The sequence below is a fragment of the Panthera uncia genome (assembly GCF_023721935.1).
Source record: "Panthera uncia isolate 11264 chromosome C1 unlocalized genomic scaffold, Puncia_PCG_1.0 HiC_scaffold_4, whole genome shotgun sequence".
NCBI lineage: Eukaryota > Metazoa > Chordata > Mammalia > Carnivora > Felidae > Panthera > Panthera uncia.
Genome location: NW_026057585.1, coordinates 61,454,138 through 61,481,039, shown reverse-complemented (window position 1 = coordinate 61,481,039; position 26,902 = coordinate 61,454,138). Strand labels below are relative to the sequence as shown.

The following is a 26,902-nucleotide window of genomic DNA, read 5'->3' as shown; positions in this document are numbered from 1 at the left end:
AAAAATTTAAAAGGAGAGATTCTACCTTTAGTAATGGCAAAGTGCTCCTATTGGACCAACCCTCCTGGACATAACAACTGTGAACTCTGGACAAAATATGAAAAACAGCTACCTGGGGGCACCTGGCGGGCTCAGTCAGCAGAGCATACAACTCTTCATCTTGGGGTTGTGAGTTCAAACCCCACATTGGGTGCAGAGATTACTTAATTAGAAAGAAAGAAAGAAAGAAAGAAAAGAAAGAAAGAAAGAAAGAAAGAAAGAAAGAAAGAAAAGAAAGAAAGAAAAGAAAGAAAGAAAGAGAAAGAAAGGAAAGAAAGAAAGAAAGAAAGAAAGAAAGAAAATTGTACAAAGACAAGCAAAATACAACTACCTGAAGATTCTGGAAAAAGATAAAAAGCAGGAAGAGACAAGGGGAAACAACATTTGGAAAGAAGCTACCACATGCAAAAGTATGAAATCTCACAAATAGTATTCAACCAAAGAAGCTAGAAACAAAAGGGTATGCGCTGTATAATTCTACTTAATGGAGCACAGAAACAGGCAACTCTAAACAATGGTGTTAGAAGTTGGGACAGTGGTTGCCCTTGGTGGGGGATAGTGACTGGAAGGTCTCTGGGGTCCTGGTAATGTCCCATTTCCAGGTCAGGGTGCTGGTTACATGTGTTCACTCGCTGGACGAAAATTCATCAGAATGGGCATGATGCGTGCAGTTTCCTGTATGTATATTGTGTTCTAGCACGAATTAACAAAATCAAAAGGGAGGAGAAACACATAGGCAGGAGCAGACTGAGAAGGGGTCTCCACGCCAGAGCCAAGAGCTTGGACATGACCTTGGGGGCGGTGGGAGACACTGAAGGCGTGGGAATGAGTTGTCAGGGAGGCTGCAGGATGGTGGTGGCTGTAGCTCATGGGAGAGCTTGCCCTATGTGACATGATTTAGAAGACTGGCCAAAATCTGGGCTTCCAATGGTGAGGACCTGAGCCAGAGCAGGAGTGTGTGGGGTTGGCTTTGGAGACAAAATTGGAAGGACCTTTGGTTAACTGAGTGCCAGAGAAGAGAGGGACTTAGAGGTGGTTCTTGGCAGAGGCTTGTCACTGCAGCTGGAGAGCGGGTGAGGGGCTACTGGGGCAAGATGAGAGTTTCTGCCGGAGGAGGATTCTGCTGAGAAAGAAAACTTGGTGATGTTGGTTGGTAGGTCACGTGGAAGAGGCAGCAAGTGGGCGGGACCTCTAGGAGGGAATTCACCGTAGAGCGCTAAGGCACCCGAGGTGGGGACTTGGGGTGATGAGGCCAGATTTAATGACCTGGGTAAATGGGAATACAGCTTAGTGGATAGTTCTATTACAGCTTTTTAAGTGGTACCCAGTGAAGTTTTTCTATGTAGTCACTGGTAATCTTAATCAGCTTAGTTTTTGCTCGGTACAAAGCTTTTCTTTAGCAAGATAATGGTTGCTCTATTTCCTTATCCTGGAATCTGGGTTTCATGGTCTGGGGCTCCTGACCCAGCCCTCATCCCTGCCCTACTCCAAACTGTTATCTGTGCCTTAGGTGAGGAGGCAGGGTGGAGTAGGGCAAAGATAAGGGACTTGCACGGTGTCTTAGCTCTTGACCTTGGGCTAGGATTTTCCCTCTGTGGGTCTCAGTGTCCTCAATGTGGACTGCCTGATTCCAAAGCCCTTTGCATACACCCCGCTACCCACAGGCTTCCCTCTCAGGTCTGCTGTGCCCCAGACCTGCAATGCTCCTCAGAACCAGGCTGTCACCCCAAGATAAACAAAGGCGTAAGATCATATGGTAAGGGGATTTATGGGGAGGCTTGAATCCTGGGCAAGGGATTTGGCCTTCATTTGAGTGAGGTCATTTCTAGGCAGTGGTTGAAGGCCCTTCTTTGAAAGGATAGCTCCCTGCTTCTATCTACCGTGTAGCATGAGCAGGGGCCTCATTGGCTGGGAACTCCTGAGTCATGGTGACCTCACAAAGACCACAACACGGGCCTGGACTGGGGGGAGACTAGGTAAGCTGAGGGGTGGCTCTGGGAAAGTCCCAGGGGTGGGGGCATCCTCCACAGCCTGCACAAGGCAGTTACCACCTTGACCCCTCCCCCCTGGGGAAAGGTCTTTCCCTTTTGGCTGTAATTCTACAGTTAGAACTTCATATCTTTGGCTTAAGGCTGAATTTTCTGTTGCCATGTGGATGCCCCAGGTGGAGGTAACACATCGAACTTTCCATCAGCAGCTCAAGTCTCATGGAGAAAGAGTTTAGACTTGTTCTGAGAGCATGGCTGGTGGGAGTTGGGGGAGGTGAGAGGGAAGAGGATGTGAAGATGAAGGAGGAATGCCATAGATGGGGTGATGGGGTGGGGGGTGGCGGGGGAAGAAGGCAGAGAACCTGGAAGCCAGACTTGGTCTTTATCTCAAGGCCCCCTAGCATATCCTCACCAAAGAGATGATAAGATGAGCATTCATGGAGGTACCATTGGGGGCCAAGTGCTATGATGATCATTATGTCCATTATCCATTTTATTCCCTCCACTAATCTTGTGCACTGAGTATTTAGATTGATACAGAGCATGTTGAGGTTACCTGCCCTTGCTCACACCACTGGTGAGAGACGGAGTGGGTTTCAAATTCAGGTCTAGCTGACCACAAAGCCCTGGATTTGTGCATTATAGCTGGGCATCACTAGACTTTTATTCTAGGGTTGGGGCCTAAGTGGCAGAGGGAATGGAGAATGGAAAACAGGAAGATGTGGCTTCACTGAGTGATTCATGCCTCAAAAATCTCTGGGGTGTTGTAGAAAAAGCTGTCAGTGGAGAGGACCTGGGTTTGAATTCTGGCTGCCATTTTCTGGGGCTTTGCAAACATTACTTTGGATTCCTGAATAGTCTCACTTACCACGCCAGTAAGTGAAAATAATGATACCTATCTTGAAGAGTTGTCATCCACCCACCCATCCATCCATCCACCCATCCATCCCCTCACTCCATGAGCATTTCTAAACCTCCCCTGTGTGCTAGGTATTGTGCCACATGGTGGGGAAAAAAGAATAACAAAACAGCCAGAGATTGACCAAGCTCATTTTTTAGAGTAGAGACATATGAGTGAACAGAGGGATACACTAGAACAGAGTGATCACAGGAGGAGGGCACTTCACCCATATTTGAGCATCCCAGGAAGACTTCCTGGAGGAAGGGACACCTAAGCTGGGATCTAAAATGTTAGATGTTAGGGATGTCTGGGTGGCTCAGTCGGTTAAGTGTCTGACTTCGGCTCAGGTCATGATCTCGTGGTTTGTGAGTTCGAGCCCCACGTTGGGCTCTGTGCTGACAGCTCAGAGCCTGGAGCCTGCTTTGGATTCTGTGTCTCCCTCTCTCTCTGCCCCTCCCCACTCACACTCTGTCTCTCTCTCTCTCTCTCTCTCTCTCTCAAAAACAAACATTAAAAAGAATTTTTTTTAATATTAGATGTTAGCCAGGGGAAGTGATAGAGGTTTGGTTGAGTAGTCTTGGAGAAGTTTGCAGGAAGTGGAAAGAATATTTACAAAGACCCTAAGTCAAGAAGGAAGCCAACATATTTGAGGCACTGGGAGAAGTTGAGAGTGGTTCAGGTATGGGGTGGGGAAGGGAATGTACGTAGCTAGAAAGATGGAGGGGCCAGGCCTGTGGGCTGAGGGCCCTGGTAAAAGAAACACAGACCTCAGACTGTAGATGAGGATGTCTCCACCCGTGGTCTGCACACCAGCTATGTGATAATCACAGAGGTGGTAGGGGGAGAGCTCAATAAAAGTCTAATTCCCCTCAGAGGTGCAAAGCAGAGGCCCAGAAATCTATCTTATAAAAAATGTAAGTTTTACCTACACCCCATCATGTGAAAGCCCGTGAGAAGTCACAGAGGGACCCCACAGGGGAATAACATGGTTTGATTTGCATTCACTTTTCCTTTGTCTGAGAATATCTATCTCCTCTTCATTCCTGAAGGATAATTTTGCCAGATACAGAATTTGCAGTTGACAGGTTTTTTGTTTTTTGTTTTTTTCTTTTTCTTTCAGCGCTGGAAAAATGTGTGCAACTTCTTTCTGGCCTCCCTGGTTTCAGATGAGAAATCCTCTGTCATTTGAATTGGTGTTCTCTGATAGATACTGCTTTCTGGTTGCTTTTAAGTTGCTTTTCATTGTTTTTAGTTTTCAGAAGTTTAATCATGATGTGTTTGGTGTCAATGTCTTTGGGCTTATCCTGTTTGTGGCTTTCTCAGCTCCCTAAATCGGTATGTTTATTTCTTTCACTAAGTTTGGAAAGTTTTCAGCTATTACTTCTCTGAATATTTTCAGCATCTCTGGAACTCTGATGATAACAGTGTTAGATATTTTGTTTTGTACCAGGTCTGTTCATTTTTTTCAGTCCCTTATCTCTGTTATTCAGGTTAAGCGAATTTCATTGATCTGTCCTCAAGTTCACTGATTCTATCCTTTGTCACCTCCACTCTCTTCTTGAGCTCATCCAGCAACTTAAAATGTTTTCAGTTGTGCCTTTAAAATAACATCTGTTTTAATTTCAATTATTGTATTTTCATAACTTCTATTTCTTTGCTGAGATTTTCTAGTTTTTCACTTGCTTCAGGAGGATTGGTAATTGCCTGTTGAAACATTTTTTAATGGCATTTTTATTTTTTAAAATTTATTTTTTAATAAAAATTTTAAAATGTTTATTTATTTTTGAGAAGGAGAGGGAGACAGAGCGTGAGCAGGGGAGGGGCAGAGAGAGAGGGAGACAAAGAATCTGAAGCAGGCTCTGGGCTCTGAGATGTCAGTACAGAGCCCAACGCAGGGCTTGAAACCATGAGATCATGACCTGAGCCAAAATCAGACGCTCAAACTGACTGAGCCACCCAGGCGTCCCTTTAATGGCATTTTTAAATGTTTATTTATTTTGAAAGAGAGAGAGAGAGAGAGAGAGAGAGACAGTAAGGGAGGGGCAGAGAGACAGGGATAGAGAGAGAATTCCAAGCAGGCTCCATGCTGTCAGCGTAGAGCCCAACGTGGGGCTCAATTTCATGAACAGTGAGATCATGACCTGAGCCAAAATCAAGAGTTGGATGCTCAACTGACTGAGCCACTCAGGTGCCCTGAAGCATTTTTATAACAACTGCTTTACAATCATGATCACAAATTCCAACATCAGATTCATCTCAGTGTTGGCATTAGTTATCTTTTTTCGAGATGAGATTTTTTTAGTTTTTGGTATGATGAGTAATTTTTGACTGTGTCCTTGACATTTTGGATGTTATGTTAAGAGACTTTTGATCCTACTTAAACCTTCCCTTTTAGCTGGCAATCAACCTGTTAGGGCTTAGAATGTAGGTTCTGGCCTGCTTTTATGGACTGTAGTTCTTTCTTTTTTTTTTTTTAATTTTTTTAACGTTTATTTCTTTTTGAGACAGAGAGAGACAGAGCATGAATGGGGGAGGGTCAGAGAGAGGGAGACACAGAATCCGAAACAGGCTCCAGGCTCCGAGCTGTCAGCACAGAGCCCGACGCGGGGCTTGAACTCATGGACCATGAGATCATGACCTGAGCCGAAGTCAGCCACTCAACCAACTGAGCCACCCAGGCGCCCCAGTGGACTGTAGTTCTAATGATAGTTTTCAGAGCCTTGGTATACTTTTTTCTGCTGGGCCTCTTGTTCATTCCTGGTGATGCTGCCTGCAGGGGCAAGAAGGTGCTTCCCTTGATGGCCACCTGTTGCCACTGGGATGCCAGGAGCTGTGGGACCTAGTATATTCTCTGCCACTGGGTGGAGAGCCCCGAGATCCAAGGCTCTGCTAACACTCCTCCTGCAGGTGAATTGGCTTGCCACTGTCCTGGATATGGAATGGGGATTAGGGCTCCCCACTGGGGGCCCATCTCTGTTGGGCTTCCCCTTTCCTAGTCTTTTGGCCAATGGGAACAGGCTTTTCTTCCTCTGCATCTGTGTTGCAGTCCTCTCTGGTGTCCAGTTTGGGATATATGGGAGATAAAAAGAAAACCCTGGGGAACACACCCAGTGTCATCCCTCAAGTCCTGAGGTTCATAGCTAGTCCACTGCCTTCTTTCTAGCTTTAAAAGTCTTCTTATGGTTGTCAGTTGAATCATTTCCAGGATATTTAGTTGTATTTGGAAAGGAGGAACAGGGAAAAATGAGTCTATATCCTCTTGCCTGTTACATGCATTAGAAAAAATTGTGGTACAATATACATAGCATAACACTATTAGTGACATTGAGTAACTTCATAATGTTGCACAACAACCATCACTGTCTAGTTCCAGAACATTTTTGTCACTCCAAAAAGTAAGCCTGTACCCAGTAAGCAGTCACTTTCAATTCTCCTCTTTCCTTGGTCCCTGGCAACCTCTTTCTGCTTTAATCTGCTTTTAGTCTCTCTAGATATGATTATTCTAGATATTTCACATAAGTGGAATCATACAATATGTGGCCTTTTTTCACTTTGTATATTTTCAGTTTATCCTTGTTTAGCAAGTATCAGCATGAGACTCTTTTATGGCTGAGTAATAGTCCGTTGTATAGATGTACCACTTTTGTCTATCCATTCACCAGTTCATGGACAGTTGGGTTGTTTCCACCTTTGGCTCTTGTGGGTATGCTACTATGAATATTTTTGCACAAGTTTTCGTTTGAACACCCATTGTCAATTCTTTTGCGTATGTGGTAGGAGTGGAATTGCTGGATCAGATGGTAATTCTGTTTAACTTCTTGCAATACCACCAAGTTGGTTTTTACAGAGGCTACACCATTTTATATTCCTAGCAGCAGTGTTTGAGAGTGTCAATTTTCTATGTCCTTGCCAACTCTTGTTATTTTCTTTTTAAAAATTTTTAAAACTTAAAAAAAAACATAACCTCTATGCCCAACGTGAGGCTTGAACTCCCAACCCCAAGACTGAGAGTCACATGCTCCACTGACTGAGCCAGCCAGGCACCACTTCTTATTTTCCATTTAAAAAATTATAGTGGGTATAAACTGATATCTCATCATGGTTTTGATTTGCATCTTCCTAATGACTAGTGATGTTGAGCATATTTTTGTGTGTTGTTAAATATTTGTATATCTTTGGAAAAGTGTCCTATTCAAGTTATTTGCCCATTTTTAAATTGGATTGCTTGTCTCTTTGTCGTCCAGTTATGAGAGTTCTTTATGTAGTCTGGATACTTGACTCATCAGAAATAGATCTTACAAATATTTTCTCCCATTTTGTAGGTTGCCTTTTCACTTCTTGATGGTGTCTTTTAACATTTTTTTTTAAGTTTATTATATTTATTTTGAGAGAAAAAGAGCACAAGCAGGGGTAGGGCAGAGAGAGAGAGAGAGAAGGAGAGAGAGAGAGAGAGAGAGAGAATTCCAAGCAGGCTCCGCAATGTCGCGTGGACCCCAATGTGGGGCTTGAACTCACAAACCGAGAGATCATCCCCAAGCCAAAACCAAGAGTCAGATGCTTAACTGACTTAGTCACCCAGGTGCCCCAATACTGTCTTTTGATGCACAAGTTTTTAATTTTGTTAAGGTCTAATTTACTCTTTTCTTTTGCTGCTTGTGCTTTTGGTGTCATATCTAAGAAACCATTGCCAGATCCAAGGTCGTGAATATTTACCCCTATGATATCTTCTAAGAACTTCATAATTTTAGCTTTTATGTTTAGGTCTTTAATCCTTTTGAGTTAATTTTTGTATATGGTGTGAAGTAAGGGTCCAACTTTATTCTTTTGCATGTTGAACCTAGTTGTCCCACCACCATTTGTTGAGGAGACTATTCTACCTCTTTTGAATGGAATTGGCATCATTGTCAAAAATTAATTGGCCATATGGGGCACCTGGGTGGCTCAGTCAGTTGAGCACCCAACTTCAGCTCAGGTCATGATCTCAAGGCTTGTGAGTTTGAACTCCGCATCAGTCTCTCTGCTGTCAGCACAGAGCCTGCTTTGGATCCTCTATCCCCCTCCCTCTGCCCCTCCCCCACTTGTTCTGTCTGTCTGTTTCTCTCTCTTTCAAAATAAATGAACAAACTTAAAAAAATTAATTGACCATAAATGCATGGATTTATTTCTGGACTCTCAATTCTATTCCATTTGTCTGTATGTCTATCCTTATGTCAGTACCACACTGTTGAATGAAGTTTTGTTTTTTGTTTTTTGGTTTTTTTACTTTTGTTTGCATTTATTTTATGCAGAATTTACTTCCGGGCCATAAGTTTTTGTTTCTTCAGTTTCTTCTGGGATATCTTTTTCTTCTGTGCAACTTCCTCTTCTGGTTTAGGAATAATCTGCTCTTTTTCAGTCAGGATCATCTCAGGGTGGCAGGGAGCGCTCATGTATGGATTAATCCAACAGTGAGCCCTGTAAGTTCTATGACACATCTTGGGGGCTTTGTTCACCTGGATGTGCTCAACGCTGAGAGAATCTGCATCTAAACCCTTAAGTTCAGCATTACTTTCTGCATTTTTAAGTGTGTGCAGTAAAAATTCAGCACCCTTTGGGCCACCGACGCTGTGTCCAGCCCCACTATTTGGCCTGGGCACACCTACTAATTCCACGACTGTAGTTACAGAATGGCACACATTGCTTCTACAAAGTGACATCTTTCAGATACCTGGTGGCTTTTTGGATATGCATACCTTGATGGTATGAGTAGTTTCATGTATGTTCTTAAAGTGAACACAATTTCAACCTCTTGATTTATATGATTTTGTTGAGTTTTCTGGACCAAGTGAATAGTGAACCATTTTCAGAGATCACCTCAGGCCACTCTTGAGTGCACTTTTAAAGACAATTTAGCTCAGTTTGGATAATGGTTTGTTGGGAGCAGTCCTTAGATACAGGAACCCTTGTTTCAAGTGCAATGTCAAGACCCAGACTTAAGCAATGGAAGCTGCACTAGGGTCTGGCAGTGGAGATGGAGATATGGGATGGTATTTGGGAACTTTTCTGGAGCCAGAATTGGCAGAACTTGGCCAAAATTGGGTACAGCAAATGAGAGAGTAGTGAAGGATGATATCATTTCTGGCTGTAGTAGTTCCAGTTCCTGGAAATGGAAGAGAATAGGAAGGTCTGATTTAGGAGAAAGATAGCAAGCTCTGTTTTGTATTCTCTAAGTGTGAGGTGTCCCAATATCAGATGTGTGTGTGTGTGTGTGTGTGTGTGTGCATATGTGTGTGTGTGAGTGCATACTCATGATTGCCTAACATATTCCAGGCCCAGCATCTAATAAACGTGTTCTGAATGAGGAACTGGAAGATTCACTGATAGTTACACCTCCTGAGGGCTCCACCAACCCTTGTTCAAGTCCTGGAAGGGTTCAATGAGAAAGGATGGGAATCAGTCAATGATTCTCTCAGTCTTGGACAGGATTTGCTAGCTGTTTTACGGCTGTTCTCTGCACTCCCTAATTGGGGCCCAAGGCTTGGAAGCAAAGGCCCATAGGTAGCCTGTGGCTGTTGAGTCAGTAGTGAGCTCCTTTGACTCCCTGTGTCCCATCAAAGCCCCAAGAATCCCACTCTTCCCAATGCACAACGTCCTTTTGGTGGAGGGTGAGGCATGGGCTGCCCCAGTCACTGGGGCATCTGCTGTGTCAGGGAGGTAGAGGTTACTCTTTTCCACAGCCCAAACCACTCAAGCCTTTCAAAATCCTACTCACAGCCTCATAGGCTGCACTTGATGCATACTTTTCCAGCTTGAAAATGCCTGTCTTTGATAACTATGGTATGTGTGTGTGTGTGTTTGCAAGCACGCGTGTGTGCATACACACACACACAGCATGCACACAGGTGGGAGTGGTGACGAAGGGAAGATCTAGGGTTTTTGGAACCTGAAGATTAAAAAAAATGTTTTTTAATGTTTTCATTTATTTTTGAGACAGAGAGATACAGAACATGAGCAGGGGAGGGGCAGAGAGAGAGGGAGACACAGAATCCGAAACAGTCTCCAAGCTCTGAGCTGTCAGCACAGAGCCTGACGTGGGGCTCGAACTCACAGACTATGAGATCATGACCTGAGCTGAAGTCAGACGCTTAACTGACTGAGCCGCCCAGGTGTTCCAGAACCTGAAGATTTTTTTTAAGGCTCTTCTTTAAGTAAAAGAAGACAAAAGTGTGAACACAAACTTAAGTGCAGTACCCTTAGTAAAAGACTGTACAAGCAAGGAGTTCTGGATTTTTACATTTCAGGTAGTATGTTTCAGGCCATATGTTCTGTGCCAGGCACTGAAACTATAACCACTCTAGGTGGGAGGCTTTATACTTTCCATGTTAGAGAATAGCAGGATGAGGGCCAGAGGGGGAAAGTCTCTTGCCCAAGTACACTCAGACTAGTAAGAAGACGAACCCAGAACCATCTGACACCAAATCTCTGGTCTTTTCAAAGCCAAGCGATAGATGCACAGCAAAATTTATAGAGTGAGTAAATGATTTCGTGAGTGGGTTAGTGTATGAATGAATAAGAAATGAGTAAGTGACAAAATGAGCAAGTGAAAGAATAAATGAGCGAGTAAAGAAGAAATAACGAGATGAAGTAACAAACTTATTCATTGAACAGTGACTGTGTGCCAGGGGCTGTGTTAGACTCTTAGAGATCTTGCTGCCTAGCGGGGAAACGTGTGTGATGGGGGAAGTGGACCAGATACCATGGGAACTTACAAGTGGACCTCACCTGTCTGGGGGACCTAGAAGGCTCTTAAGCTGAAATTTGAAGGGTGAAGCCACAGGTGCTGGCCAGGGGAAGGAGTCTGGAGAAGGGTACGCCCAACCTTTGGAAGGCCCAGACCTAACCCGGGAGCCTGGCTCTTTGGAGACACACAGAAGAGTTGAAGGGTGGTGGAATGGAATGGGGAAGGGAATTTGGAGGGGCAAGAAGGGTGAAAGGGGAGTTAAGACCAGACACAGAAGGGCCTTTTAGGTCCTGCTGAGGATTGGAGATGCTGTCCTGAAGACGATGGAAAGCCATGGAGGAGTTTAGGTAGATGGGTGGCATAAGGAGATGGTCTTGGCTTCCCTGAGGGCCAGTAGGATGGGTGGCCTTCCTCTCCTTGACCTCCACTTCCTTAAGTATGTAATGGAACAATAGTATCTAACTTCCAGGACTCTGTGTGTGTGTGTTGAGGCGGGGGTGGGGGGGCAGCATTTGGTTAGCAGGAGTCATGGCCGGCTTGTAGACTTTGCTCAGTAAGCATTGAGAAAACATATTTCACCTGACTCAGTCTTCTTCTGTCGTCTCCTCCCAGGGGCCCATTCCTGCTTAAGAACACCATGAATGCAGGTGAGCTGTCCCAGTGAGTCCCACAGGGAGAGGAGCACAAGTGTGGAAGGGGGGGTAGGGTGGGGGCACCGGGGAGCTCACCGGCAGGCCGATTGCTGGGGTGAGGCAGGCTGTGGTTTTGAGGATTGTCCTGGGTTCTCCTCCATGTGGCCTGCCTCACCCAGAACAGGCAAACTGTCAATGGCATTGGGCAGCTCTACCAGGGCCGTTTTGGGAATCTAGTGTCACAGCCATTTGCAGAGTAGTTCTAGAAATTTAGGCTGGAAGTAGGGTAACCTGTAAGGAGGCTCCTCCTTCCCCTTTTCTACCTTTGGTGGGTAAGGCCTCATTTGTCTGGTATTTGTGGACTTCTACTCTATACCTGGCACTGTGCTAGATGCTGGGGATGTCCCAGAGACTAAGGGAGCACAGTCCTTGCCACCTCTAGCACAGGCTAGAACACTAAATGGGTCATTGGAATAAAGTAGGATGAATATTTTCCTGGGAGGAGTGCGCTTGGCAAAGCACAGTGACACGAGGTTCCGAGCCAAGGGAACTGTATTTGTTAAGGGCCCATAGCTGAGAGGAAGCAGGGTGTGGTCAGAGAAACCCAGGGGATACAGCTGGCACTGAGAGCACGAGGGGGAGAGCTGTGTAGATGTGGCTGTAAAGGTGGACTGGGCATGGTTACAAGGACCTGGGAAATCACACAAGGGCCTTCATCCTAAGGATAGTGGGGAGCCGTGGGAAGGTTTTAAGCATGACTTAAAAGGTGAAGTGTGGCTGAATTTGCTTTTCTTCCTCTCAGGGGCATTGTAGGGAGTTCAACAGTTGGCTTTTGGAGAGAAGGGGCAGTGGCATTGAGAGACCTCCAGACCAGGCATGGCTCTGAGCCCAGGGGCTAATCTGGTCCTCTGTGAAAGCTCGAACATGACTCCCAGTCTCAGCCTGGCAGAGGCCCCAGATTCAGGCTCCAGCACTATCTCTGAGCCCCACACAGACATGGGCCTAGTTCCTCTCTTGAACCCACCCTTGAATCCTGGCTCAGATCTTGTTCCAGACCTCAATTCAACTCTGAGTCCTGTCTCAGAGGAGGCCCCTGGCCTGGTATCTGGTAACACCCCCAGGCCTGGTGACAGCCAGACTGTGCCCCCAGTCTCCCTCCAGATCACCACTTCCCACTCTGGTGAAGCCCTGGGCCTGAATTCAAATCACGTCTCAAGGCCTGACTCACAAGGGGCCCTGGGTCCAGCCCCAAACCTTGTGCTGAGCCCCAGCTCTACTGAGGCCCAAGATCTGAGCTCAGGGAAGCACTCTGGGCTCAGTTCTGAGGAGGCTTTCAACTCTCTCTCAAGCAAGATTTTTGATGTGGGTCAGAGTAACTCCAGTCCTTCCAGGACTGATGCAAACCCATTTCTAAGGCCCTATTCAAGAGAAGCCCTGGTGGTGGGCCACTGCATCTGTAGGTCAGGCTCAAAAGCTCTCCTTATTCCAACCTCAAATTCTTCTCTGGACTCTGACTCCAACCAGCTACACAGTGTGGGCTCAAGAAACACCTCCAAGCTGTACCTCAATGCGGGTCCAAGTTCTTGTGGGACCCTGATCCCAGATGCCAACGAGACCATCACTGTGGTTTCACATAACAGCTCTGGATCTGTCTCAAAAGGAGTTTTGGGTACAGCCTGGAACACGAGTTCCAAGGGAACCATCAATGTGGCTTCAAATAACAATCTCAGGTCTGACCTGAACATGACCATCACTCAAGCCTCATGCTTGACCCTGATTCCTGGCTCCAGCAATAGTATCAGCCTGCATTCCAGCACCCGTGGACCCAGCTCCACCCTTTCTCCACCCTCGTGTATGACTCTGCTCTTGGGCTCCAATGAGACTCTCAGCCTGGGTTCCAGCCTCATCTTCAGTGACACCTCTACCCTGACACTGAGCAGCCAGCAGGATTATTTTGAGGACAATAGCATCCATGCCATACCTTTGGACAAGAATCTGGGGAGCTGGGATGAGATGGTTGGCACTGAGACAGGCCAGTTCTCGCTGGGGTTCCCCACCTATAATACCATGGACAAGGACACCACAGCCTTCCAAAGCATCCCAGGGGGTGAGTATGGCAAGGGTGATGGCCCCAGAGAGGGCAATTCCCTGGAAGAATTTTGTATTCAGTCTTGCAGGGCAGGGAGTTGGGGGGAGGAGAGGAGAGGAGAGGGGAGAGGAAGGGAACAGCATACGATGGACAACATGCAATATATTAATTACCCACAAGAGATCCAGTGCTCAGACTCTGCTTGCTATGTGACTTGGGACAAACTACTTTCTATGAGCGTCAATTTCCTTAACTGTAATATCCCCATGTCATAATATTTTTATTATGTCCAAATTATGTGTCCAATAGCTAACAATACATTTCTTTTGAAATGTATGCCTCTTTCTTTCTAGTTAAATTTCAGACCTGGCTTCTCGGGTTGCTAAGTTTGACGAGTGGAGGGGCTCCTGGGTGGCTCAGTCGGTTGAGGGTCCAACCTCAACTCAGGTCATGATCTCATGGTTTGTGAGTTTGAGCCCTGTGCTGGGCTCTGTGCTGACAGCTCGGAGGCTGGAGCCCACTTCCGATTCTGTCCCCCTCACTCTTTGCCCCTCCCACGGTTGCACGCGCTCTCTCTCTTTCTCTTTCAAAAATAAATAACATTAAAAAAAAGTTTGACCAGTGGCGCATGCAGACTCTGGGCTCAGCTCACTTCTGTTGAGTGTTTGATATTCCAACTTGAGCAACGACTTGAAATCCTGTCTGGAGCCTGTACCTCACCTGTGATATGCAGGAGTTCTATAAATTAATCCCTTATCAATTTTTTATGTAAAGATCTTTTTCCAATTATTTATATCTCCAAATATTTTTGTTTGTTCATGAGCCAATTCCATATTGTGATTTTTTTAAAAAATACCACGGCTTTGTAAATATGTCTTTATAAAGATATAGTATGTATCTGGTAGGGTGGGAATTCCTCTTTGAAGTTCTTCTCAAAGTTATTCTGAGGACAACAGCATCCACACTGTGTCCTGGAGGTTATTAGTAGACCCCCTTTCTTCCATATACATTTTATTATTGTCTTTAATTATGTTATTTTTAAAAATTATTTATTTATTTATTTTTAAATTTTTATTTTCTAAATTTACATCTAAATTAGTTAGCATATAGTGCAATAATGATTTCAGGAGTAGATTCCTTAGTGCCCCTTGCCCATTTAGCCCATCCCCCCTCCCACCACCCCTCCAGCAACCCTCAGTTTGTTCTCCATATTTAAGAGTTTTTATGGTTTGTCCCCCTCCCTGTTCCTATATTATTTTTCCTTCCCTTCCCTTATGTTCATCTGTTTTGTCTCTTAAAGTCCTTATATGAGTGAATTCATATGATATTTGTCTTTCTCTGACTGACTAATTTTGCTTAGCCTAATACCCTCCAGTTCCATCCACGTAGTTGCAAATGGCAAGATTTCATTCTTTTTGATTGCCGAGTAATACTCCATTGTATATATATATATACCACATCTTCTTTATCCATTCATCCATTGATGGATATTTGGGTTCTTTCCATACTTTAACTATTGTTGATAGTGCTGCTATGAACATTGGGGTGCATGTGTCCCTTCGAAACAGCACACCTGTATCCCTTGGATAAATACCTAGTAGTGCAATTGCTGGGTTTTATTTTATTTTTTTAATGTTTATTTATTTTTGAGAGAGAGAGACAGAGACAGAGACAGAGCGTGAGCAGGGGAGGGGCGGAGAGAAAGGGAGACACGGAATCCAAAGCAAGCTCCAGGCTCTGAGCTGTCAGCACAGAGCCCGATGCGGGGCTCAAACTGCAAACCTCAAGATCATGACCTGAGCCCAAGTCAGACACTTAACCGACTGAACTACCCAGGTGCCCTTATTTTTATTATTTTTTTAAGATTTTGTTTTTAAGTAATCTCTACACCCAACATGGGACTTCAACTCACGACCCCTAGATCAAGAGTCATATGCTCCACTGACTGAGCCAGCCAGGCTTCCCTTCCGTATGCATTTTATAGTATATTTGTCTAGGTCTTCAAAAAGCCTTTCTGGAATTTTTATTGGAATGTTATTAATTTATCCATTTATTCAAGTTCTTCTTTATGTTGGATATATCTTTTGCTAAAATTTAAAAAATTTCCATATAGATCTAATGCCTTTTTTTTTTTGATAGGTTAATTCTTAGGTACTTAAATTTTTTTTTTTAACATTTATTCATTTTTGAGTGGCAGACAGAGACAGAACATGAGTGGAGAAGGGGCAGAGGGAGGGAGACAGAGAATCTGAAACAGGCTCCAGGCTCTGAGCTGTCAGCATAGAGTCCGACACGGGACTTGAACTCACAAGCTGTGAGATCATGACCTGAGCTGAAGTCAGACGCTTAACCGACTGAGCCCCCCCAGTGCCCCTACATATACCACATCTTCTTAATCCATTCAACTGTTGTTGGATATTTGGGCTCTTTCCATAATTTGGCTATTGTTGATATCGCTGCTATAAACATTGGAGTGCATGTGTCCCTTCAAATCAGCATTTTTGTATCCTTTGTATAAATTCCTAGTAGTACAATAGCTAGGTTGTAGGGTACTTCTATTTTTAATTTTATTTTTTTTTTTGAGGAACCTCCATACTGTTTTCCAGAGTGGCTGTGCCAGTTTGCATTCCCACCAACAGTGCAAAAGTGTTCCCCCTTCTCCACATCCTCACTGGTGTGTCCTGAGTTATTAATTTTAGCCATTCTGACAGGTGTGAGGTGGTATCTCATTGTTGTTTTGATTTGTATTTTCCTGATGATGAGTGATGTTGAGCATCTTTTCATGTGTCTGTTTGCCATCGGGATATCTTCTTTGGAAAAGTGTCTGTTCATGTCTTCTGCTCATTTCTTCACTGGGTTATTTATTCTTCAGGTGTTGAGTTTGGTAAGTTCTTTATAGATTTTGGATACTAACACTTTATCTGATAGGTCATTTTCAAATATCTTCTCCCATTCTGTGTCAGTTGTCTTTTAGTTTTGTTGATTGTTTCCTTTGCTGTGCAGAAGCATATCTTGGTGAGGTCCCAATAGTTCATTTTTGCTTTTATTTTCCTTGCCTCTGGAGACATATCAAGTTAAGAAGTTGCTGCAGTTGAGGCCAAAGAGGTTGCTGCCTATTTTCTTCTGTAGGATTTTGATGGTTTCTTGCCTCATATTTAGGTCTTTCATTAATTTTTTAATTTATTTTTGTGTATGGTGTAAGAAAGTGGTATAGTTTCTCATTTTTCTGCATGTTGCTGTCCAGTTCTCCCTACACCATTTGCTAAAGAGACTGTCTTTTTTCCATTGGACACTCTTTCCTGCTTTATCAAAGATTAGTTGGCCATATATTTGTGGATCCATGTCTGGGTTCTCTATTCTATTCCATTGATCTATATATCTGTTTTTGTGCCAATACCCATACTGTCTTGATGATTACAGCTTTGTAATACAGCTTGAAGTCCCAAATTGTGATGCCACCAGCTTTGGTTTTCTTTTTCAACATTACTTTGGCTATTTAGAGTCTTTTTGTGGTTCCATACAAATATTAGGATTGTTTTTTCTAGCTCTGTGAATAATGCTGGTGTTATTTTGAGAGGGGTCTCATTGAATGTGTAGATTGCTTTGGGTAGTAATGATATTTTAACAATATTTGTTCTTCCAATCCATGAGCATGGAATGTTTTTCCATTTCTTTGTGTCTTCCTCAATTTCTTTCATAAACTTTCAATAGTTTTTGGCATACAGATCTTTTACATCTTTGGTTAGGTTTATTCCTAGGTATTTTATGGGTTTTGGTGCAATTGTAAATGGGACCAATTCCTTGATATCTCTTTCTGTTGCTTCATTATTGGTGTATGGAAATGCAACTAATTTCTGTACATTGATTTTATATCCTGCAACTTTGCTGAATTCATGTATCAGCTCTAGCAGTTTTTTTTTTCATCTGGTGGAGTCTTTGGGTTTTCCATGTCGAACATCATATCATCTGTGAAGAGTAAAAGTTTAACTTCTTCTTTGCCAATGTGGTTGCCTTTTTTTTCATTTTGTTTTCTGATTGCTGAGGCTAGGACTTCCAACACTATGTTAAACAACAGTGGTGAGAGTGGACATCCCTGTTGTGTTCCTAATCTCAGGGGGAAATCTCTCAGTTTTTCCCCATTGAGGATGGTATTAGCTGTGGGCCCTTCATATATGACTTTTATGATGTTAAGGTATGTTCCTTCTATCCCAACTTTCTTGAGGGTTTTTATCAAAAGCGATGTTGTATTTTGTCAAATGGTTTTTCTACATCTGTTGACAGGATGATATGGTTCTTATCCTTTCTTCTATTAATGTGATGTATTATGTTGATTGATTTGTGAATATTGAACCAGCCCTGCAGCCCAGGAAGGACCACTTGATCATGGTGAATAATTTTTTTAATGTACTGTTGAATTTGATTTGCTAGTATCTTGTTAAGAATTTTTGCATCCATATTCATCAAGGATATTGGCCTGTAATTCTCCTCTTTAGTGGAGTCTTTGTCTGGTTTTGGAATCAAAGTAATGCTGGTTTCATAGAATGAGTTTGGAAACTTTCCTTCCATTTATATTTTTTGGAACAGTTTGAGAAGAATAGATAGTAACTATACTTTAAATATCTGGTAGAATTCCTCTGGGAAGCCATCTGGCCCAGGACTCTTATTTGTTGGGAGATTTTTGATAACCAACTCAATTTCTTTGCTAGTTACAGGTCCGTTCAAATGTTCTATTTCTCTTTGTTTGAGTTTTGGTAGTGTGTGAGTGTCTAGAAATTTGTTATTTCTTCCAGATTATCCAGTTTGTTGCTATATAATTTTTCATAGTATTCTCTTATAATTGTATTTCTGTGGCGTTGGTTGTGATCTCTCCTCTTTCATTTGTGATTTTATCTATTTGAGTCCTCTCCTCTTTTCTTTTTGAGAAGTCTGTCTATGGGTTTATTGATTTTGTTTATTTCAAAAAAACCAGCTCTTAGTTTAAAAACCAGCTCTACTGTTTTGTTTTGTTTTGTTTTGTTTTTGGGATTCTATATCACTTATTTCTGCTCTAATCTTTTTTGTTGTTGTTGCTATTTAAAAATTTTTTTTAATGTTTATTTTTGAGAGAGAGACAGACAGACAGAACACAAGCAGGGAAGGGACAGAGAGAGGGAGACACAGAATCTGAAGCAGGTTCCAGGCTCTGAGCTGTTAGCATAGAGCCCGACACAGGACTCGAACTCATGGGCTGTGAGATCATGACCTGAGCTGAAGTCGGACGCTTAACCAACTGAGCCACCCAGGTGCCCCAATTTCTGCTCTAATTTGTCTTACTTCCCTTCTTCTGTTGGCTTTGGGCTTTACTTGCTGTTCCTTTTCTAGCTCCTTTAGGTCTAAGGTCAGGTTGTGTATTTGGGAACTTTCTTGCCTGAATCGTCCTCTTAGGACTGCCTTTGCTGCATCCCAAAGGGTTTGCACTGTCGTGTTTTCATTTTCATTTGCTTTTATGTATTTTTAAAATTTCTTCTTTAATTTCTTGATTAACCCATTCATTCTTTAGTAGGATGTTCTTTTTAAATTAGTTTTCTTTATTTTTGAGAGGCAGAGAGAAACAGAACACGTATGGGGGAGGGGCAGAGAGAGAGGGAGACACAGAATCTGAAGCAGGCTCCAGGCTCTGAGCTGTCAGCACAGAGCCCGATGTGGGGGCCAAACTCATGGACCGTGAGATCATGACCTGAGCCAAAGTCGGATGCTCAACAGACTGAGCCACCCAAGCATCCCTTTAGTAGGATGTTCTTTAGCCTCAATGTACTGGGGGGCTTTTAAAAGTTTTTCTTGTGATTAATTTCAAGTTTCATAGTGTTGTGATCTTAAAATATGCATGGTATGATCTCAATCTTTTTGTACCTTTGGGGGCTGTTTTGTGACCTATTATGTGATCTATTTTGGAGACTGTTCCATGTGTACTCAAGAAGAATGTATATTCTGCTGCTTTAGAATGTTCATTTATTTATTTTTGAGAGAGAAGGAGAGAGAGAGGGGAGACAGAGGATCCGAAGCAGGTTCTGTGCTGACAGCAGAGATGTATTCTGTTGCTTTAGGATGAATGTTTTGAATATATCTGTTAAGTCCATCTGGTCCAATGTGTCATTCAGAGCTGTTGTTTACTTTTTGATTTTCTGCCTAGATGATCTGTCCATTGTTGTAAGTGGAGTATTAAAGTCTCCTACAATTATGATATTATTATCAATAGGTTTGCTTATGTTTGTGATTAACTGGTTTATGTATTTGGGGCCTTTCGTGTTGGGGGCATAAATATTTATAATTGTTGGCTCTTCTTGATGGATAGACCCCTTCATTATGTTATGATGCCCTTCTTCATCTCTTGTTACAGTCTTTGTCCTAAAATCTAGTTTGTCTGAAGATAGTATGGCTACTCTGGCTTTCTTTTGACATCCATTAGCATGATAGATGGTTCTCCATCTCCTTACTTTTAATCTGCAGGTGTCCTCAGGTCTAAAATGAGTCTCTGGTAGGCAGCATAGAGATGGATCTTTTTTTTTTTAATCTATTCTGATACTTTATGTCTTTTGATTGAGACATTTAGTCCATTTACATTCAGACTGGTTATTGAAAGATATGAATTTAGCGCTGTTGTGTTATCTGTAGATTTCATGTTTGTTGTGATGTTCTCTGGTCCTTTTTAGTCTTGTTGCTTTCCACTCAGAGTCCCCCTTAGGATCTCTTGCAGGGCTGGTTTAGTGGTCATGAACTCCTTTAGTTTTTGTCTGTCTGGGAATGTCTTTATTTCTCCTTCTATTTTGAATGATAGCCTTGCTGGATAAAAAATTCTTGGCTGTATATTTTTTTCTATTCAGCACATTGAATATTTCCTGCCACTCCCTCTGGCCAGCCAAGTTTCAGTGGACAGGTCTGCTACTTACCTTATGTGTCTACTCTTGTAGGTTAAGGCCTGTTTGTCCCTAACTGCTTTCAGAATTCTCTCTTTATCTGTATCTTGCCAGTTTCACTATGATATGTCATGGTGTTGACTCGTTTTTTGTTGATTTTGAAGGGAGTTCTCTGTCCCTCTTGGACTGGATGCCTGTTTTCTTCCCCAGTTTAGGGAAATTCTTAACTATAATTTGTTCAAATAAACCTTCTGCCCCTTTCTCTCACTCTTCTTCTTCTGGAATTCTTATGATACAGATACTGTTTTGTTTCATGGAATCACTTAGTTCTCTAATTCTCCCCTAGTGATCTCGTAATTTTGTTTCCCTCTTTTTTTCAGCTTCATTATTTTCTATAATTTTTATCGTCTACTTCACCTATTCTTTCCTTTGCTTCTTCCATCCTTGCTGTCACTGTTTCTAGTTTATTTTGCATCTCAGTTATAACATTTTTAAATTCATTCTGACTAGATCTTAGGTCTTTGATTACTGCAGGAAGAGTTTCTCTGGTGTCTTCTATGTTTTTTTCAAGCCCAGCTACTAGTCTTATGACTATTATTATAAATTCTTGTTCAGATGTATTATTTACATCTGTTTTGAGCAATTTCTTCTTGGCTTTTGGGGAGGATTCCTCAGTTTTGTCATTTTGGCTAAGTTTCTGGTTTTTGCATGTTTTGAAGGCTTGTTATGTTTCCTGCACCTGTAAGTACTACTGTATTAAAAAGGGGTCATACACTGTCCAGGGCCTGGTGTTTCAGGAGGTGTGTTTGATATATGTGGGATGCATTCTGTTGTTGCATTTTGGCTGCTCTATCCCACTGGTCAGTCCTCTGCAGAGCTCCTCCTTGCTTGTAGCGGGGGTGGTGTGCTTTGATTTGTTCATGGAAGTAACCCTGGGGGAAAAAAAGGAAAGCAATGGGGAGCCTGATCCCACAAAAAGAGAAACATGAAAAGAGAGAAAAGAAAACCAAAAAGAGAATAAAAAAACTGTAAGGCTAAATCCAGAGAAGGAGACAGGAAAATAAAGAAGAAGAAAGAGAATAGGTGGAAAAAGAAGAGAATAAAAATGGTCAAAAAATTATATATTTATAATTTGATCAAAAACAAATCAAGGGCGCCTGGGAGGCTGTCAGTTGAGAGCCTGACTTTGGCTCAGGTCGTGATCCCAGTTTGTGGGTTCTAGCCCCTTGTTGGGGTCTGTGCTGACAGCTCAGAGCCTGGAGCCTGCTTCGGACACTGTGTCTCCCTCTCTCTCTGCTCACCCCTGCTTGCACTTTGTGTCTCTGTCTCTCAAAAATAAATAAACATTAAAAAATTAAAAAAAAATCAGAAACTATGAGCCTGATTCCCAAAGAAAAAAAAGAAGAGTGAAGAAAGAAAAAGAAAAGAAAAGAAAGAAAGGAAGAGAAAAGAAAAGAAAAGAAACAAACAGTTGTCTGTTGGTGCCTGGGACCTGTGGTTGTGCTGGTCTGGAGGAGAGGCTGGCTGCCTTGAGTCAGTAAGTCTGGCTCCAGTAGATAAACATTTACCAGGTGCAGAGGGGCAGGGTTTGGTGTAAGCGGGTCTGCCTCCACTGGGGGCTGCTGTGCTGCTCTCTGAAGTCCCACCATATTGGTGTTGGGGGGGAAATGGCGACACCCCAATCTCTCCTCCACTGAACAGTTATCTCAAACCATGCTATTCAGGCAGCCCTCACTGGGGCAGGCGGCTGGCCCTGCTTCACAGTTCTCCCTCACTTCCCAGGCGCTCACCTGGGATTCAAAACCCCAAGCCTTAAAGGGCCCTTCACCGTGTGGCTCCTCTTCCCTGTTCCAGAGTAGAGGCACTCCGCCCTTCTGATAAAAGGCCTTTGGGTGGCACCTGCAGAGTCTTTTATCCTTGTGGAGGCAATAAACTCTTCCCAAAGTACCTTGGAAGGGGACTGTTCTCTCCCAGTGCACCCCTGAGATCCCTACACTGTGCTCTGCACTCTAGGGCCTTCTCCCTCCTCCCCAGGAGCGTGCACCATGGCTCCAAGCTTTGCTTCGGAGAGAGTTGTGCACTTCTGAACCTCTGAGTTTCAGCTCATAAGGCTGTTTGCAAAAAAGAAAAGGGCACTCTCCATATTTCCCATTCCCCAGTCCATGGTACAGAGAGGTTTTCCTCTTGTGCTAATCCAATGCTGCACTTTCACAACCCTCTTGCTTTTTTTCCCTTTTGTCTCTCCACAGAAAGGGTTCCCTCCCCTCTGTGCCTATACCATTATATCTCTCCCAATTCACATACACGCACCTTGATCCTGCCAGGCTCTTTCCCTCCAACTGTGGAGATCCTCCTACCGCTCTACAGATCAATTTCCTGGATGTTCCAAGTGATCTGACCTCAATACAGCTGTGTTTGAGGGATGAGGAAAATCTTGGTCCCTCTACTTCTCTGCCATCTTAACTCGCTCTATCATATGTTATTGTCCAACACAATTCCTATTTTGAATATTGATGGTGCTGATGATATAGAGCAGCTTTAGGCAGGTTGGTTTTTTCTTTAACCAGCTTTATTGAGATATAATTTACATAAAATTTATCTACTTGATGTATACAACTTAATGGTTTAAAAATATACATGGTGTTATTCAGCCATTACCACAATCAATTTTAGAACATTTTCATCATTCCAAAGAGAAACCTTAGACTCCTTAGATGTCATTCCCAACCCATGACCCCCAGCCCTAGTCAACCACCAATCTACTTCCTGTCTCTATAGATTTGCCTCTTTCGAACATTTCATATAAATGGAATCATACAATATGTAGTCCTTTGTGATTGGCTTCTTCTACTTAGCCCAATGTTCTCAAGGGTCATTCATGTTGTAGCATGGATCAGTAGGACTTCATTCCTTTTTATGACTGAATAATATTCCACTGTATGGATATACCACATTTTGTTTATCCATTCATCAGTTGATGGATATTTGGGTTGTTTCTGTCTTTTGGCTGTTTTGAATAATATTGCTCTGAACATTCATGTATAAATTTTGTATGGATATGTTTTCATTGTTCTTTGGTATACACCTAAGAGTAGGATTGCTAGCTCATATGGCAACTCTGTGTTTAAGTGTATAATTCGGCGGCATTAGTCACATTCACAATTTGTACAGCCATTACCACTATCTAGTTCCAAAACTTTTTATTACTCTAAACAGAAGCTCGTACTATAAAGCAATAGCCCCCTTGCCTCTCTCCCTAAGCTCTGGTGAACTCTAATCTATTTTTTTTCTCTGTGAATCTGCCTACTCTAGATATATCATGGAAGTGGAATCATGTAATATTTGTCCTTTTGTGTCTGGTGTATTTCACTTATCATAATGTTCATCCATGCTGTAGCATGGATCAGTACTTCATTTCCTTTTATAGTTGAATAAAATTTCAAATGTGTATTACATTTTATTTGTCCATTTTTACCCATGGGTGGGCACTTGGGTGTTTCTACTTCTAGGCTATTGTGACTCAGGCTGCTGTTATATAAACACCAGTGTGCAAATATCTGTTTGAATCATTATTTTCAATTCCTTTAGATATATCTAGGAGTGGAATTGCTGGATCACATGGTTGTTCTATGTTTAGCTTTTTGAGGAACTGCTAAACTATTTCCCAGAGTAGCTGTACTGTTTTGCATTTCCCCCAGCAATGTACAAGGGTTCCAATTTCTGCACAACTAATCTCCCCTTGCCAACACTTGTTATTTTTCAGAAACATTTTTATAATAGACATCCTAAAGGCTGTAAAGTGGTATCTCATCATGACTTTGATTTGCATTTCCCTAATGACTACTGATTTTGAGCATCTTTTCATGTGCTTATTGGACGTTTGTATATCCTCTCGAGAAAAACAGCTATTCAAATCCTTTGCCCATTTTCAAATTTGGTTGTTTTTTGTTGTTGAGTTTTAGAAGTTCTTATATATTGTGGCTATTACTTCCCTATCAGATGTGTCATTTGCAACTGTTCTCTCCCATTCTGTGAGTTGTCTTTTCTTGGTGGTGTCCTTTGATGCACAAAAACTTTAAATTTTGACGAAGTCCAATTTGTTTATTTTTCCTTTATTGTCTGTTCTTTTGGTGCCATAGTTATGAAATTATTGCCATATCCAGTGTCATAAAATTTTCCTCCTATGCTTTCTTCAAAGCGTTTTGTAGTTTTAGCTTTTAAGCTTCGTCTTCGACTTAATTTTTGTATGTAGTGTGAGGTGGGGGTCCAACTTCATTCTTTTGCATGTGGATATCCAATTTGACCAGAACTATTTCTTGAAAAGGCCACCCTTTCCACACCGAATGGTCTTGGCACCCTTGTCAAAAATCAGTTGACCACACATATGAGGGTTTATTTCTGGGATCTCTATATAATTCCATTGGTCTATATGTCTGTCCTTATGCCCAAACCACACTGTCTGGATTCCTAGAGCTTTGTAGTAAGTTTTGAAATCAGGAAGTGTGAGTCCAGCACCTTTTTTTTTTTCAAGATTGTTTTGGTCATTTAGAGTCAATCTTTGCTGTTTAATAGTAACGTTTCGTTCATTTGCATTTTAAAAGACAATGTATTTTCAAATTGCATTAGCCTTTTAAAAACTTTTCCAATATGGGGCGCCTGGGTGGCTCAGTCAGTTAAGCGTCCGAAGTCAGCTCAGATCATGATCTCATGGTTCGCGAATTTGAGCCCCCTGTCGGGCTTTGTGCTGACAGTTCAGAGCCTGGAGCCTGCTTTGAATTCTTTGTCTCCCTGTCTCTCTGCCCCTCCCCCACTTCACATTCTGTCTCTCTCTCAAAAGTAAACATAAAAAAAAAAAAAACTTTTCCAAGGTATATAACATGTATCAGTAAAATATGTAAAGTGTACTACGAATCTCAAGCATACAGCTTGGTGAATATTTACATCTGTATACATCTTGGTAACTATCACACAGATCAAGACATAGCTCTTGGGGAGCCTGGGTGGCTTTGTTGGTTGGGCGTCCGACTTCGGCTCAGGTCATGATCTCGTGGTTCGGGAGTTCAAGCCCCACTTCGGGCTCTGTGCTGACAGCTTGGAGCTTGGAGCCTGTTTGGGATTCTGTGTCCCCCTCTCTCTGCTCCTCCCCCATGCACACTGTCTCTCTCAAATGAATAAACGTTTTTTAAAAAAAAGACAACCAATTTGACAATAAATTTCATATATTAAAAAAAAAAAAAAAGACATAGATCTTTTCTGGCAGCCCAGAACCTCCCTTGTGACCTTTTCCATTCGATACCCCTTCTTCTGGGGCAGGGTTTCTCAACCCTGCTGTTATTGACGTTTTGTGTTAGAGAATTCTCTGTTGTGTGGATGTGGGTGTGGGTGTGAGAGGGCTGTTCTCTGTGTTGTAAGATATATCCCTGGACTCTACCCAGTAGATGCTATTATTATGATACTCATATTTTCCCCAGTTTGGCCAATGGGATTCCCTTTAAGCAAGCTTTTGTGTCTCTCTGACATGTCCCCATCATTCCTTAAGTAAGCTCTCTTCCTTTTTTTCGGGTACAAGATGTCTCAGCCTTGTTCTGTACTTTCTTGCCCAAGTCCCAGACTCAGCCATTTCTCCAAGGAGCCTTGTTCCTTTCAGTGGAAAATGGTACCTAGGAGACAAGATCTTGGAGGAACCTGTGTTCACTATGCTTGGTGACTCTGCTTCTCCCTATCGGCTCCTCCAGAAGCCTCTAGTGGCCAAGGTGGCCCCGAATAAAGTTCCACGCACTTAAAGGCCCTCAGCAGGAGAGAGGCCATTCTCTTTTTGGGTTTTTAAAGCTCACCATTTTTTTTTAATGTTTATTATTTTTGAGTGAGAGAGACAGAGGGACAGAGAGCAATCAGGGGAGGGTCAGAGAGAGAGGGAGACACAGAATCTGGAGCAGGCTCCAGGCTCTGAGCTGTCAGCACAGAGCTTGATGCAGGGCTCGAACTCACAGACCGCGAGATCATGACCTGAGCCGAAGCTGGCCGCTTAACGGACCGAGCCACCCAGGTGCCCCCATCCCCCTCAGTGTTCTTAAATAAAGGGCTCTAGTGGTCCTGTTCAGCTAAAAGCCCATCCCTGGGCCAATCACCATGGCTGGCGGCATGGGATGCTTTTACTGGCCAAGCTTGGGTTCCAGGCCCACCCCTATCTGAAGAGGGGATGATGGGTGGGCTTGCATAATTCATCACCTGGCTACGTGGAAGGGGTAGCCCATGGGGGAGAAGGGCCTCTTTCACCAGAAGAACGATGAGGAAATCCAGGGCTGACAAAACAGGGCATCTACTCTCACAAATCAGAGTTTAATTACACATTGTGATAACAGCCAAAAGAAGAGAATAGGATGATGCACAAGAGGACCATAGTGAGCCCTCCTTTACCCTGCAGGTCAGGGAGACCTCTCTGAAGAGTGGCAGGCAAGCAGAGATTTGAACAAGAGCCCTAGCTGGCCAATGGGTTACGGTAGTCGAGTGGCACCGCGTGGGGTGTGGTAGTAGAGTGACTACTGGGGCAAAGGCCCTGATGGGGAAGCTTTCCCTGGTCTGGAAGGAGGATAGTATGGCGAGAGCATGGCGAGCAAGAGGAGAGCAGCAGGAGGTGGGC

At 43.0% G+C, this 26,902-nt stretch overlaps 1 protein-coding gene and 1 pseudogene across 6 annotated transcripts in view; one reads left to right on the top strand and one right to left on the bottom strand.

Annotated features, from left to right (window-relative positions):
• The first annotated feature begins 1,958 nt into the window (after window positions 1-1,958).
• Window positions 1,959-26,902, top strand: part of MROH7 (maestro heat like repeat family member 7) — a 59,516-nt gene continuing 34,572 nt past the window's right edge. For 3 of the 6 annotated variants that reach the window (XM_049617110.1, XM_049617111.1, XM_049617108.1), the window contains exons 1-3: window positions 2,026-2,209; window positions 11,261-11,295; window positions 12,083-13,387. In XM_049617110.1, the coding sequence (XP_049473067.1) occupies window positions 12,157-13,387 (1,231 nt within the window). In that variant the 5' untranslated portion in view covers window positions 2,026-2,209; window positions 11,261-11,295; window positions 12,083-12,156. The other 3 variants (XM_049617109.1, XM_049617113.1, XM_049617112.1) reach the window with 3 other exon arrangements.
• LOC125912576 (60S ribosomal protein L17-like) lies at window positions 8,169-8,768 on the bottom strand (annotated as a pseudogene).